This window comes from Selaginella moellendorffii, unplaced genomic scaffold (genome assembly GCF_000143415.4).
Source record: "Selaginella moellendorffii unplaced genomic scaffold, v1.0 SELMOscaffold_115, whole genome shotgun sequence".
In the NCBI taxonomy this organism is placed as follows: Eukaryota; Viridiplantae; Streptophyta; class Lycopodiopsida; order Selaginellales; family Selaginellaceae; genus Selaginella; species Selaginella moellendorffii.
This window is the reverse complement of record NW_003314376.1, coordinates 455,314-470,269: the sequence shown is the minus strand read 5'-3', so window position 1 is coordinate 470,269 and position 14,956 is coordinate 455,314. Positions and strand designations below refer to the sequence as shown.

At 44.0% G+C, this 14,956-nt stretch overlaps 3 protein-coding genes across 6 annotated transcripts; 1 reads left to right on the top strand and 2 right to left on the bottom strand.

The window, feature by feature from the left end:
• Positions 1–6,999: 6,999 nt before the first annotated feature.
• On the bottom strand, positions 7,000–8,504 carry LOC9635069. 2 transcript variants are annotated; one of them, XM_024664867.1, is made up of 8 exons: positions 8,461–8,504; positions 8,114–8,387; positions 7,821–8,023; positions 7,648–7,756; positions 7,518–7,563; positions 7,372–7,448; positions 7,263–7,321; positions 7,000–7,198 (listed from the first exon to the last, which is right to left on the bottom strand). In XM_024664867.1, exons 2-8 carry the CDS (start codon positions 8,177–8,179, stop codon positions 7,087–7,089), a joined length of 672 nt encoding a protein of 223 aa, XP_024520635.1. In that variant the 5' UTR covers positions 8,180–8,387; positions 8,461–8,504; the 3' UTR covers positions 7,000–7,086. The 2 variants fall into 2 exon arrangements, with proteins under 2 accessions (XP_024520635.1, XP_024520636.1); XM_024664868.1 differs by having other exon boundaries at positions 7,821–8,017.
• Positions 8,505–9,611: 1,107 nt separating this feature from the next.
• On the bottom strand, positions 9,612–11,873 carry LOC112342691 (pentatricopeptide repeat-containing protein At2g13600-like). Its single transcript, XM_024664866.1, has 3 exons — positions 10,034–11,873; positions 9,877–9,961; positions 9,612–9,820 (listed from the first exon to the last, which is right to left on the bottom strand). Exon 1 carries the CDS (start codon positions 11,867–11,869, stop codon positions 10,088–10,090), a length of 1,782 nt encoding a protein of 593 aa, XP_024520634.1. The 5' UTR covers positions 11,870–11,873; the 3' UTR covers positions 9,612–9,820; positions 9,877–9,961; positions 10,034–10,087.
• Positions 11,874–11,949: 76 nt separating this feature from the next.
• Positions 11,950–13,831, top strand: LOC112342687 (pentatricopeptide repeat-containing protein At4g02750-like). Of its 3 annotated transcripts, none has more exons than XM_024664853.1 (2): positions 11,950–12,062; positions 12,127–13,831. In XM_024664853.1, the coding sequence occupies exon 2, from the start codon at positions 12,127–12,129 to the stop codon at positions 13,807–13,809; it is 1,683 nt and encodes a 560-aa protein (XP_024520621.1). In that variant the 5' UTR covers positions 11,950–12,062; the 3' UTR covers positions 13,810–13,831. The 3 variants fall into 3 exon arrangements, with proteins under 3 accessions (XP_024520621.1, XP_024520619.1, XP_024520620.1); XM_024664851.1 differs by having other exon boundaries at positions 11,965–12,045; XM_024664852.1 differs by having other exon boundaries at positions 11,974–12,062; positions 12,147–13,831.
• Positions 13,832–14,956: the final 1,125 nt, after the last annotated feature.

Below are 14,956 nucleotides of genomic sequence, written 5' to 3'. Positions count from 1 at the left end.
AAGTGGCATATACTCTCTTTGTTCTCATGCTAATTTTGAGGATTTATTCATAGACAATGACATATGAGAGTTTGGCATGCTAAATGTCTTCAAATTCGACTCATCCATTGCACCCCATTCCTCTTATATGCTTCAAGTTATTTCGTGTGGCATCCTTTCGTTTACTATACAGTCACCGATCGTCTTCTCATCTATGCAGTGTGGCATTGCTTCGTTTACCACACAATCATCAATCCTCCTCTCCTTCACCTTCCTATCGTATACAGCTCTTGGAGCTGTATGTACTTTGAACTTCCTTTTCCTGCTCGACTGCGTATGTAGGAAATAAAATCTACCTTGCTAAAAGTGATCCACTGCAATATCGTCTCAGTATCTCAATCAGGAAATACAAACAAATCACCTGAGGCATGTCTGCTTTAGCCTTGCCAAAGAATCTAATGACTGCTCTGTCATAGGTCCTGTTGAAACAATGTGTTAGATTCTTAGTAATTAGCGAGTGAGGTTTGAGTTTTTCTTGACCTCCTCTTGTGTCTTACATGACCCTGGAAATGCAAAACAAAAACAAAACAAGCAAGCGAAATATCGAAGTTCATCTCTTGGAACGTATAATGAAAGACTCACCGAGTCGAATCGTATGAGAGTCCAGAGGAAAAGAAAAACAAAACAATGATGGCAAAGAATCAACTGGCTCAAAGGTGGATGAAGGTATGAGTATGACATCTCTTTTTCTTGCTTGCCTTACTTCTCATCTTTTTTCTATATATCATGATGGCATTAGTCTGTTACATGACTGTGTCAATGCATGGTCTTCTCTAGGAGCTCTCTCTCTCTCTCTAGTCTAACAAGACGGTTTTTTTTTCCTGCTCTTTCCTTTTCTCCAGTTTTCTTCTTGCAGCAGCGCATCGTAGCGAGTAGCGTCCGAATAATTTAGGAGCAACGAGGGTGGAACTGTACCCATTCGAAACGACCAGACAGGGGAACGTCGTTGAAAACATCAAAATTGTACCTGCGTTGCGGAGAGCAAGCACGCACGTCAAGCACAACCGAACACGTAAACAGAAAAAAACCAAGTAAGCACCAGAGAAACAAACCAAGTAAGAGCGGCAGCCAGGCAACAGAAAAGGGGGAGCGTGCTTACTTGTCTACAAAACGCTTGCTGCTGTCATCCTTCTCCTCCACTCCCACGACGAACTCCTCGATCTCGTCGCGGGTCGGGGCGACACGGTGACGCCATACTGGGCCGCAATCAGCACCCGAGCGTGGCCTCCTCGCCGTAAGCCTGGAACTTTAATTCCACGGCACTAGCTGGTCCCGAAGCGCCATCTTGACAAGAGACACTCGAAGCAAACCAGCAGAGAAAAGACATAAAAACCAGAGTGTTGGAATTAAAAGCTTGAGTGTTGGCTCTGGATTATATTGTTGCCTTCAGATCAGGCAACGTTGTATTTCACATCCTAGATGGTCAGGTTTAGAGGGATAAGGCTTACTAGTTACCTTCAAAAGACTTTCTGACCTTTTGAGACGATAGAAGTTTGAACCTCGAGGCCAAGTCTGCCTCGTGCATGGAGAGCCAGCGTCATCTCCAAGAAGTTCGGGTGTAAACCAGAGGAATGACTCGCCGGGACTCATGTTACGTAGCATGTACTTTGTCAGACAGATTGAGCCACTGCAAAGAAAATGGAAGTGTTAGATCTTTCCAAAGAATTTTGGTGGAAATGTTTATATGGGGGATCTTATCAGTGTAGTCCGAGTAGGGGAAGTTTGGGCAGTTTTGGCCACGGAACTTGATATAATCTCAGTCATAGATCCTACACAGGATAAACATTTTAGAAAAGAAAAAGAAAAAAAAAAGAATAGCAAACTAACCTGGCTCCGGCTTCCTCGGTGCTGCATATATTTGCTTGTTTTCCATCACCAAGAAAACGGTGACAAATCTAAAATCTTCCTTTTGAAGAAAAGGTTAATCTCACACCGCTGGATTCGCTTATAGAACGAGATTCCAACGTGTCTTTTTAGTGTATCTGGCTTCCTCTTCCTGCTCGTTTCTTCTTGCCTGGACAACTAGAACTTTTGATGATGTTGGAGCTCGATCTGCCACTTGGAGGTCGCTTCGTCTTAGACCGAGTGGTCTCCACGGCGATCATTGGATGATCACCATCGCTCACCATCGCTTGAAGAGCCCGAGCTCCTCGGTTCCTCATCTTGATTCTTGGATACAAGCCGATGGTGAAGACGCATCTGTAAATTCAGGGCTTTGCGCTGCCATCGCTGGTGATGGCGGTGCCAGACGACGTCGCTTTGTTCTTAGCGCCCACGACGCTGCTGAAGCTATCGGGGGCAATGTCAATGCGGCCGGATCATCAGCTGCTGCGGGTAGCTCTGGATGGTCAACTCAATCCATGGGCGCGGGATCAGCTTGGGTGCCGTCCATGGAGAAGCTGAAGATTTGCCCTTGCGTGCCGAAGGCCCGCGTCGCACGTTCTTGATAGTGCGATTGATCCGGGGCCGTGGGCGCGTCGCAGATCAAAGAATCTGGATCAATCCGGAATCCCTTTGCAAGTACCTCCAGCAACTCATTCGACTTGATGCGATGCATATGGGCCGACGGGCGGCGGCGATTGGGTTGCGGCGGCGCGTCAATGCCAGATGCATGCAGGTGCTACCCTGGACGATCTAACAGGATTGACGCGAGGCATGATCGAGCAGTACAAGTACAGGAGCAGTAGCTAACTAAGGGAACAGATTTCTTTTGCTTCCTATACTGATGACGAACCAGGGGATACTTTCTTCCTGGCTCGCTCTGATCACTAGTTTCAGAGCCGTCCGCGACGACCGCCTGTGAGATTAAATCGACAATTAAACAGCCTGACCAATAGGATTTCAGATTCTGCTAGTACTACCAGCACGTGGAGTTATACAACTTCCAGTGTCTTTCTGGATAAATTCACATTGTCCACACAGAAGTTAATTGTCATCTTGACTCAAAGATCTGTCACTGCCATGGAGATTGCCATAAAACTGGATAAAAGAACCCTTAAATTGCATAGCCCCATGTCCCAAAGACAAATCAAAAGCCACTTCACCAAAAAACAGAGTAGAGGAGAGAACTAATTGGAGAGAGGAGCAATACAAGTTCTCACAGGCTTGTGGCTTTGGTTGTTAAACTCAACCAAGCACAATAACCTCGCATGATGGATTTAGTGCACTGCATGAATTCAAGAGAGTTCATGGGTCCAGACATAATTTTTGAAAGTTATGGTGGTCATAAGGTCTTGTGTCCTAAGAGACTGGTGTGCGAGCAAAAACTCCAGATGCCGCATATGCTACAGGCATTGAAGTCCACACATGTGTAGAAATTCTGTCTGCATAAAATCTTCAAGTTCTTGGGCTTTATACAAATTTCTATGGTGTATATAACCATCAAGCTTCCCAGGAAACAATGTCTCTTTGTGGTATGAAATCACATATCCTTTCTGTCTCCTCTGGCTTTGAATGCAATGCGTCAGGGGAAGGGAATACCTAGGGGCAAGTGGAAATAAAGCATTTACAGCAGAGTATAAAGCTGAATTTGGCTTCCATGTGGGTGAGGCAGGCAGCTTTGCTTCAGGGAGATTTTGTTTGCTTCACCAAATCACAAATTTGTTCATCAGTATTTTAAGGTGGTGGACAGTGATCTATATCAAACCAATGCATATCCAACATTGTCTGCTCCTAAACCGTCTGTCAGAGTAAGAAGAAGAAATTACTTCATGAATCTTTACAAGCAGGAAGGAGTGATGATCATTGATCTAGCTCAAACCATTAATGCAGTTGCTAATGCAGCCTTAGAGGGCACTTCCAGCACCCATACAGATGGAGTTAGAGAACTAAGAAGTAATTGTCTTTCTGGATAACTCTTGCTTTCACAACAGTTAATTGTTAAATCAAAATTTGTCATTCCCTCCAGATGGTCAAGCTGGTGTGGCCACTGAGATATGTGAGCCTTAAGGCAAAACAAAGATGTGTGGCATGTATGAAACTCAGAAGAGCTCAGTTAGGAATATGTGCAGGCTGCACGAGAGAGCTAAATCCAAATCCATTTCATACTTATGGATATCCAAGGACAAACCAGAAAAGGGAGCAGGAACACATTACTCCTATTAATACTTGTGCAGATGGAGTGCTCAACCAAGCACAATAATGCCTCATGTTAAAACTCGTTCTGATTTGCAACATAGAGGCTCATGTGGCAAAAAGGAATTGATGAACAGCATGGCCAAGCCAAAGAAATCTGTAAGTATGAAAACATGTTCTTTGTCTGCTCAATGCAAAGCCCTAGCTGTGTGCCTAAAATGAGGATGATTCAAGGCATCATCACTATATTGCTGTTTGGGATAGGATTGGGAAGTAGCCTCAATAGCATAAAAAATCAAAAGCAGCGCGGTAGTGGTGACCAAGGCAAAGATCTTTATCCCTGAGCAACGAGGAGATGATCTGGCTGTGCAGTGAGGCATGCTCAAGCTGGTAGCAAGGCTGAAGCAGATGGAGTACTATTTGCCAGCACTAGCAACCTCTACTAGGAGCTGGAGATCCTACAGAAGGTGGTGTGCCAGAGCCACGAGGACAATGAGGGATCATAGCAATATCATAGAGAGGCTTTTATACTTAGGAATTCTTTTTAGTTCATACTGTCTCCCCACATCATCCATTCCTTTTTCCCACGTGGGCCTCGATGTTGCAAATCAGAACTAAGTCAAGCAACCTTCCATGGTAGAGTTCTCTCATACACACCACATATTTTATCGCATTGTAATATACTGCTCATTTTGCATGATTATGATGTTTATAGAGTCTATGCTAAAACCTTTATGGAAATCCCTTATTTAAAGGAACATTTACCATGTTAGCATTCTCAATTATTATCATTTATACTTTTGGAGGATATGCTATTAAGCTCCAATTAGATCATGTAATTTAATCAAATGAGTTATTCAAGCTTAAACACTAAGTCTCTCCAAAGTTGGTCATGATATTATAAACTGAGATTTATAATGCTTCTTGCCACAAAAATATGAAAATCACTATAAGCAAATTGTAGCATATATGATTATGAAATGAGATTTAAATATAATCTCATTATAAGTTTTACAACCTTAAGGAATATATTATGATAAAATAGCCATTAAGAGCTTTTTCATCAAATAATGACCCCTTTTTCAATTGGCGTAATAGGAGAAAGATATAATGTATTAACATATAGTATTAGAGCAAATGGTATGAATCTAAATTAAAATCATACTTATTAAACATCCATAAGTGCATTCTTCATCCATAAATGCCTACAATCCACAATAGAATTGTGGTACAGATGAATGATTAATTACCCCATAGGGAATCTTCTCTTAATTGTGCTTGTAAATGGTGTATAAGTTGATTGCTTTTCATTACCAAATGGTGTTTTTCAGCACTAGGGCACTTTCAAATTGTGTTTAGGACCTTTGAAAAATTGTTACCATATATAGTGTTTGCCAAGAAAACAGCACTATTTTGAATTCAATAATTTTTGGATTATTGATCAAAATTAGGGTTGGGCCAATAATATATATTTTTTTAATGCACTATTGAAATTTTTCCTCAGAAAATAATGAATATTCTAAGAATATACACTGCCAGATAGACTGCATATATTTTCAATTGAGAGAGTTTTTTCTGAACTAAATGATCACCAGGTATGTTAAGTTTGTAATTTAAATGTTGCATAGTCCATTTCCTGACATTAAGAGCAGAACCCTGGAATTGGCATGTTTCCTATTCTTGCTTATTCATCTTGTACATGGCTCTTTGAGAAATATTTCATCCGTGAGTAGCTTCAGTGCTTTTGGAATTTCTTGCTCACACCTAGTCCTTAGAATGGATAAAAAGGCTCATATATCTCTCTTGGAGTCCAGAAAGACCAGTACTTCCCAATTGTCTAACTCCAAGTGTACAGATACTGCCTCCATCTCTGAAATACACCAACAATCAGAGTAACGAGGGCTGCATTAGCAAGTGCTAATGATTTGAGGTAGATCGATTGATGCCCAATCCAGCTTTATACCCAGCTACAAATGCTCTAATTTCCATTCGCTGCTAGGCATTCCCTTGCTCTGGTGCCTCGCATTCAAAGCCAGACAAGGGATGCTTATACACCATGCTGATTTGCAAGATTCTATAGTGTTATGAAAATCTCACGTCCCCGGTGTGCGATCTATGGTGTTATAGATCTCGCACACCGCATGAGACCTATAACTTTCGAACGTTACGTCTGGGCCCATGAAAGCAACAAGATCAGCTCCCTTGCGAATGAATTGCAGACCCAGGCATATTTCCCTGCTTACTTTGATGACTATAAGTTTGCGAGTTTGGTCTTGCACTAGTCCCTGTACGAGAAGATGCTGGAGAGAAAAACCAATGCTGGGGCTGATGCGATCCGCGGCTCTTTTTGGGGATTGCTGGGATTCGGGCACGCACTAAAGCAGCGTCCTCCACGGGGCCTCCAGGGCACCCATATCGGAGATCACCACAAAGTTGGCCGCTGGCCAAAGTTGTGCACACTCGACAGGAAGTGTGCTTCATGTGTCCCAAGTGGCTGCACGCCGAAAAGATATCGTCGTCGTCGTATGATCTCTTTTATGCCCAGCACGGGCATAGCAAGCAAGCACTCTCGCTCTTTAGTTCCACCGATGTTGTAACGCTTGCAACCCGCAAAGAAAGCACTCTTGAGCTTCTGACCAGAGATGGAGTACATGGTGATCCGCCCAGCGCCGAGCAGACGTGGTGCTGTCGATCGGCTGGATGGATCTGGGGAGCATCTCCCTGTACACCGCAAGCGCGAGACGAGAAGAGATTCCTCTCCGTCTTGTCGAAAACGGACCTGGCCTCGTCGAGGAGAGGGGCGTAATCGGACGCAATTGGGTAGCTCTCCTGGCTGGAGATTCGCACCACTGCTCTCTCCAGATCTAAGACATGATTCCCGAGAAATGCAGAGCTCAATGGAATATCACTACATTCGCCAAAGAGCATCACCTTTTATTTTTCTTTTGTTTTGGTGGAACGATTCTTTCTTTGTTATTGCCTTGGCTTGGGCTGGAGAACCTCTTGCAAGCACCATTTCCTGTAACCATCGAAAAGTTGGTCCAGGAAAATGGGAACAAGTCTGTCCACCATAGCCTGAAGAACTCTGGAAAAAATCACAAACACGTAGATTTAGTCTGAAATCTTTGCATGAGAAGAGGATAGTTTACATGCTACCGGGAGTTTCCACGGCTTGCAATGGAAGAAGCGTGAAGGGCAGCGTATACACCTGAAAGAAACACAGAGAGTTAGATCAATGGAGAATATCATCAAGCGCACCTCGAGAGACACATTAAGCTCTACGTTGACATTTAGCTGCTTTTCCAAGCCCCAAGTTAAATGGTTGATCATCGAAGCTGCAAAAACCCACACATAAAGACAAACTTTCCTTCAGTCCATAGGAGCTAGTAGCTACGCATACAAACCTGAGAAATGCTGGTTCTGCTTCTCAACAAGCTCCGAGCCTTCAAACTAGACAAAACAAATTCACAAATGTCAGGCCCAAACTTGCGAAGAGAAACGAAAAGAAAAAAGAAAAAAAACTTTGGCCTCAACTTTGCAAGAGAGAAGCTTAACCAAGCACTCGTCGTCCTTAACGTCGATGGACAAATCCACGATCGGAGCAACCTCGAACTTGAGAATGTCGAGCTTTGGCAAGCAGCATCTGATCGAGAAAAGAAAAAGAACAAAAACAACTTGAGAGCTATTCATGAATATGGATAGCAAACCTGTAGGTGGTGTCGTCGAGTTTCTGATAGCTTTGTAGAGCATTAGTGTTGATGAGTATTTGCATTCCAGCGGGCTCCGAGAGAAACTGATTGAGCCTGGACGAATCTTGAAACGGGACCGTCAAACACCGCTTCGCAGCAAGCTTTGCATTTCGAACCTTCCCATCGGCTGCTCGCATGATGAAGACATTTCTTCTCTGTCGCTAAAACACACAGTGAAAAGAGTAGAAAAAGATGAAACAGAAAAAGTCCACTCCATCCCTTGCCAGCAAAGAAGAAAGACGAAAACGTACCAGTGATGAGTAGAAGAATCCGAAAGCTGGAGCTGGAGCTGGAAGCCACAATTTGGTCGCCGCCATTGGTGTGGGTTGCTGCTCAATTAGCCTCTTTCTTCATAGATTCATCACTTTGGCACTCTCCTCGAACCTCAAGCTTTTAAGCGACGAAAGTATAGGGCGTGCCCGTTATGCTAATCCTTGTGTACTCCATTTGCTTCATAGTGGAGGATATGGAACTCATATTCTTCTTGGAACAGTCATCGGAAATCATAGCTTCCGAGGTTCTCCACTACAAAAAGGAAGAGGCAAACGCAATTTTTAGCGTTGCTTCACAAGTAGAAAGAGTACACCTGTTAGCATACCTCGAGTCGCGAGTGGAATGCGGACTTTTTAAGACAACTGGGAGCTGCCATGCCAAGGAACAAAGACGATAAGAAACAAAGAAGAGAAAAAAAACGTCAGTCAAGATTCCAGGCACGAAATATTCATTTTACCTCTTTGTTCCGTGGCAGCAACCACATGTCGACTTGAAATCAAGCCACATTTCTGTCAACTTGAAGCACCAAGTGTTGTCCACCACCATTTTCGAGCGTCGGAGATTCCGGTTCCACTCCAAAGTTCCTGGAAGGAATCGTCCCAGTGGAACTGCTGCCAGGCGGGATCACACTCCCCCGACAAACCGGACACGACTTGTGCGAGACGAGCCAAAGGTCGATGCAGTCGGGATGGAAGAAATGGTTGCACCAAGGAAGAAGTCGGACCTCCTCGCCGGTGATGGCTTTAAACTCGCACAAGCAGACGCTACACTTGTCCGCATTGCCCATCTTCCTCTCCGCCATCAACTTTTGGTAGTCCATCAGCACTGTAAACTTCTCGATCGAGTCGAGTCCCAAACCGAGATCTTCTTTCTTGAGACGACGATCACTTCCTTCGCGTAGATCCGTCGTCATTGTCTCCACAGCCTCCTGGCCATCCTCTACCGAAGTCTCAAAAGCGTTGTCCAGCTGATCGTTCGAGTTTGGCGACGAGCCAGTGCAGTGGCGGCATACCGAGAGACGAAACGCCATAAAAACCATGACCGAGGAAGCCGTGACGAGCATAGCTGCTAGCACATTGACGCCACCACTGCCCCTGGAAGCCAGACTAGTTGCATTTGATCTCTTGGACGAAGAATCATCGAGCTCGGGAGCCACCGGAGATCCATCAAACTTGACGTGTGGTTTCTCGTCGCCTCCAAGGTGCTGGAACTCACCATGGCTGTGATAAGTAGCAGCTAGAACCAGAAAAATCAGCCACGAAGAAACCATCACCGCAGATCCCATATCCCTGTGTCCATACGAGGAAGAAGAAGAGCTACTTCTCCTTCCGGAAGATAAAAAAGGAGAGTCCTCTTCTCCTCAGTCCTGTGTACTTGCTTCTCAAGACTACGGCTGTCTTAGAGCACCGATCACCGCACCTCCTCGGCTAAATACCCACCAGGATGATTGATTGGTTGATTTTTCTCCTTTCCTTCTTTTCCGCTGGTGGAAGATCTTCCTTCAAGTCCACGGCCGCTGCTGATGAAAAGCGAAAATCCCACCAAAATCCATGCCTTGATCTTTCCAGAAGAATTTTCTTGCCGGACGGGTCCCTCTCCTTCTCGGAATTTCTAAGCACACGCCGCTGGAGCCAATTTTTGTGACTGCGTGTATGAGCACCAGATCTTCCATTCGGGACCCATGTCTGATCGAGCAGTGCGCACCTCAGATAAAAAGGACGATTTGAAACCATTATCGTACCATGTCTTTGTGCTTGTTGACTGCGTCTTTCCAAAATATCCTGTCCGGCGCGCCAGCGAAATTGCTACACGTCTTTCATGATCGCCTGAAAAACAATAAAGAATGTTTAAAAGCGTGAGCAGAAACAAGATGCAAACTCTAACGAGGAAAAACTTACCTGGAAACCATCATCCAAATCCAAACGAATGAATGATCCATCCCCGGTAAGCTGCTAACTCACGGTTCTCCGTTCTAGTGGAACTTTGTCACGATTTTCATAGAGCGAATTGGCCATCAGCATGTAGCTTGCAGCGTCGCTCTCGTCTATCTCCACGATGGCATCAAACGCAAGCCTTGCCACTGCCTCGTTCTTCCACTTGTGACACGCGCTCATCACTGTTCTCCAAGTTACTGCATTGGGCTTGTGAGGCATGCACGTCACCATCGCCACTGCCTCTTCCAGCAGGTTTGCTCGGCCCAGAATATCGATCACGGAGTGGTAATGCTCAATCCCGGGAGAAATCCCAAACCTGGAGCTCGACATGGTGTCAAAGTATCTCCTTCCTTTGCTGACGAGCCCACCATGGTTGCAAGCCGTAAGAACAGCGAGGAAAGTCACGGAGTTTGGTTGCAAGCCTTCTTCCAGCATCTGAGAAAAGAGCTCGAAAACCTGGGTGGTGAATCCCTGGCGGCTATATCCCGTCGAGAGAGCGTTCCAGCAAACCAAGTCTCTCTCCGCGATGCCGTCAAAAACTCGCTGAGCGTCGTCCATGCTTCCACACTTGCTGTATAAGTCGATGAGTGAGGTGGTGACGAGCGAGTCCTGCTCGAGACCGCCTTTGCAAATGCTTCCATGGATCGTTCTCCCGAGCTCCAACGTTACTCCACAGCAGGCCTTGAGCGCTGCCACGAAAACTAGTGCCGAAGGTGTAAATCCCTCGTCTTGCATGCGTGACAACGTTTTGAGAGCCAGCGTCGCGTTGCCAGTCTCGACGTATCCCAGAACCAGTGCCCCCCAAGAAACCACACTCCGGCTCGTCATCCTGTCGAAAACATCCCGAGCATCACTCGTGCTCCCACACTTGGCATACAAATCCACCAGAGTGTTTGCGAGATAAATGTCCGACTCGTAGCCAAGCTTTGCTGCTCGAGCGTGGAGTTCCCGACTCTTCTCTAGGCACGCCATCTTTTCCTTGCCAACTTGCTTCGCAGCTATCGAACTCATGGCTTTGAGCGCAGCAACAAAACTTCGAGCGTTCACCAGAGAGCCCGGCATTGCCGAGAAAACTTCCAGAGCTAGCTCGGCTTCCCCGTTCTCCGCCAGCCCGAGAACCAATGCATTCCACAGCACCGCGTTGTGACACCGTGTTCTATCCAAGACCATCCTGGAATCCAGCACGCTTCCACAGTTTGCGTAGAAATCCACCAGCGCTCCAGCTACAAAGATATCGTCTTGGACGTAGCCCCTTCTCGCGGCTCGCGAATGGACTTCCATGCCTCTTTTCAGCGACTCGATCTTCACAGGCCTCCTGGTGACAAGCTTGCCGGATTCTTTGAATGCCAGATTCGAGCACGCCTTGACAGCAGCTACAAAAGTCTGAGAGTTGGGCGTCCACTCCTCCATTTGCGAGAAAAGATCCAGCGCTTGTTCTTCCTCGCCATTCTCGGCAAAACCCAATACCAGAGCCGACCAGGAAACCACGTCTGGACGATCCATGCCTTGGAACACCCTGTAAGCATCGGCCATACTCCCGCATTTCCCATACATGCTGATCAAAGTGTTCGCCAGGAAAACGTTGGAATCATCGCCGGCTTGCACGGCATCAGCGTGGATCTTCCTTCCAGAATCCAAATCCCTGGCTCCGCCACAGCCTCGCAAAGCACTGAGATAGATCGTGAGAGCGTCCTGGTGCTGGGAAGGGGCGGAAATCCCTTGAATCTGGGCAAAGCGGAAGCCCACTGCGGCACTAACCTGGCAGCCCGACCTTGCGCAGAGCGCGCATCTCCTTCTCATTCACATTTCCAAGACCTCGCGAAGAACCCTAAAAATAAACCCTATTAATTTGAAATTCCCGCGCTTGATTTATGAATTCTTGAAAGAGGGCTCCATTAGAACAATGTTGCAAGATGCTAGTAGCCACTCGAGATCAATGTGTTGAGGTCATACGATCGAGCAAGAACCTCTCGGATGTAAGATTTTCTCATAGGTGCGCCTCTTTCTTGTCGCTTGATCTAGGATCGGATGTGTTTCTGTGCAATCTTCTTATCCAGATGTATGGGAAATTCGGCAGTGTGGAGTGCTCAAGGCAGGTGTTTGACAGCATCGATCGAAAGGATTTCTACTCGTGGAATCTACTACTGGGAGCTTATGCCAGAAACTGCTGCGTTGCAGAAGCCAAGGCCATCTTCGATGCGATGCCCAAGAGGAATTTGGTGTCGTGGACAACGTTGCTGGATTTGTTTGCGGAGAATGGTCTTTTGGAGGAGGCGAAGATCGTATTTGAAAAAATCCCTGCTTGGGATGTTGTGGCCTGGACTTCGATGCTTGTGGCTTATGCCCAAAATGGGCATTTAGAAGAGACTGAATCTCTGTTTTCATCAATGAAAGAAAAGAATTTGGTTTCCTGGAATGCAATGCTAACATCTTATAGTGCATACGGAAATATTCAAAGAGTTAAAGATATTTTTGATATGGCTCCTGAGTGGGATCTCGTGTCATGGACTGCAATATTAAGTGCATATGCCCAAAATGGGCATGTTGACAGCGCTTTGAAGATCTTCGATACAATGCCTGTTAAAGATACCATTTCTTTTACAGCCATGCTGGCTGCGTACGCAAGCAGCGGCATGGTCGATCAAATGGTTTCTATGTTCAAGGAAATGCCGTATTGGAACATTGTTGCTTGGAATGTCATGCTTTCTGCCTATGCCCAACATGGGCATATGAAACATGCCGAGCAAATTTTCAGTCTCATGCCAGAGCGAGACATTATCTCTCTTAATGGGCTCTTGTGTGGCTACGCGAGAGAGAGAAACTTCGTCAAAGCAAAATCTTTGTTTGATAGTATTCCAAGCAAAGACTTGGTTTCATGGAATGCGATGCTGGCTGCTTATTGTTATGGCAGCCAGCTGAAATTTGCCACAATGTTCTTTGCTTCAATGCCGGACAGGGATGTTGTCTCGTGGAACGTTTTGCTCACTGCCTTCTCTCAGCATGGCTTGCTTGAGGACGCAAGAACAGTGCTAGATTTTGTGCCAGATCAAGACTTAGCTTCCTCATCAGTGATGCTTGCTGCATATGGAAACAGTGGAAAGTTGGAATTTGCCAAGCAATATTTTCACGAAATGCCACTAAGAGATGCTGCATGCTGGAACTCCCTTCTTGCAGCATACACTCACTCTGGTGATTTGGTAAATGCGAAAACTGTGTTTGATCGGCTGCCTCACAGAAATCTAATCTCCTGGAATGCTATGCTTTCTGCTTGCTCTTCTTATGAGGAGCTAAAGCGGTTAAGAAAACCATCAAAGTCTTCTGCTACTCATACCTCTTCAAGATACATTGTTTGGCTCTTTCAAAAGATGATCATGGATGGATTGATGCCAGATGATATCTCCTTTGTCTCCATTCTAAATGGATATGGACATGAAGGCAATGTTAAAATAGGATGGTGGTACTTCCAGAGGATGTTGCCTGATTTTTTCTTGGAGCCAACAAAGCAGCACTACACTTGTGTAATTGACCTTCTGGGACGGGCAGGCCACTTGGTAGATGCCCACAATCTAATTTACAGCATGCCTTTTGATCCAGATACCATAGACTGGACCTCACTCCTTGGATCCTGTTCAAGCCACAAAAAGAATGAGCAATTTGGGGCAAATGTTGCAGAGCTAGCTTTAGAGCTAGATCCTACAAGAGCTTCTCCATACTCTCTACTTGCCAACTTCTACTCATAAAGAATAAAATTTGTAGTTCAAACTGGTCAGAATATATAGTGTATTTAAAATTTAGGACGTGAAAATGTTCTTAATTTTTTTTCATTATTATTACAAATTTCAAAGGTTATAAGAAAAAATTATAATTAATAAATGTTTGATAAGGTGTTCTCTTAATATATTATCTTCTATTATTATATTATATATTTGTTTAAAAAATTATTAATTACTTTTTAACTCATAAAGTTAAAATATAAAAATCTCTGATTATTCTTGTATAAGCTTAAATAAAATATGGTGATGCTTAAAATTCATAGCATATTTGAGTTATTGTAGCAAATGTAAACTCTTATTAAGTGGGAAGATTAAATACAAATAATTATTATAATATTTGTGAGTGCTCTGGATATAGGAATAAGTATATTAATTGGGGTTTACACCCTTTCTTATATACTATGCTATAGTATTATAATTAATGTATTACCTAGTTAGGGTAATACATATATATACAAAAGCTAGGTACCTAGCTAGGTAATATATATATAAAAGCTATACTATTCTTATGATGACAATAAGTTAGATAGAACATTTAAAGCTTCTGGTGGGTGATTATAAACTATCATAAAAATCTAAAACTCCTATAAAACCACTAATTAAATTGTTGACAACTATGATTAAAATAGCCATGGCACAAGCATCAATTGATTATAGAATTCTAATGAACCAATTACAACTCCATATACAACTGTTAAATGATTAAATCAATCACAAAGTTATAACTTTGAACCTAAGTAAGGGACTTTAAAAGCTATTGCAATCTATAAAACACCATTGCAATAAACAACATGTTACATCTCTAAGTTTTCCTATTATATGATCTTCCAAAACCACCATTAATTCAAACTCACGACCATAAGTACAAAAATCTTTTATATGTTTCCTTTGGTCAATATTTGAAACCCATGTTAACTTAGATTCATAATTATCGTTTTCATCCAATCCTGCATATAGGAAGTTAGATTTATTTCATTCGTCTTCCATATCCTCTTTATCCCCTACTTGAGGGAAATACAATTCTGAAACATTAACTCTATTTAAACTTGTTACACTCATCTTCACTTTATTATCTATATTTAACCTCACTCCATTATTACATCCATTCAACTTC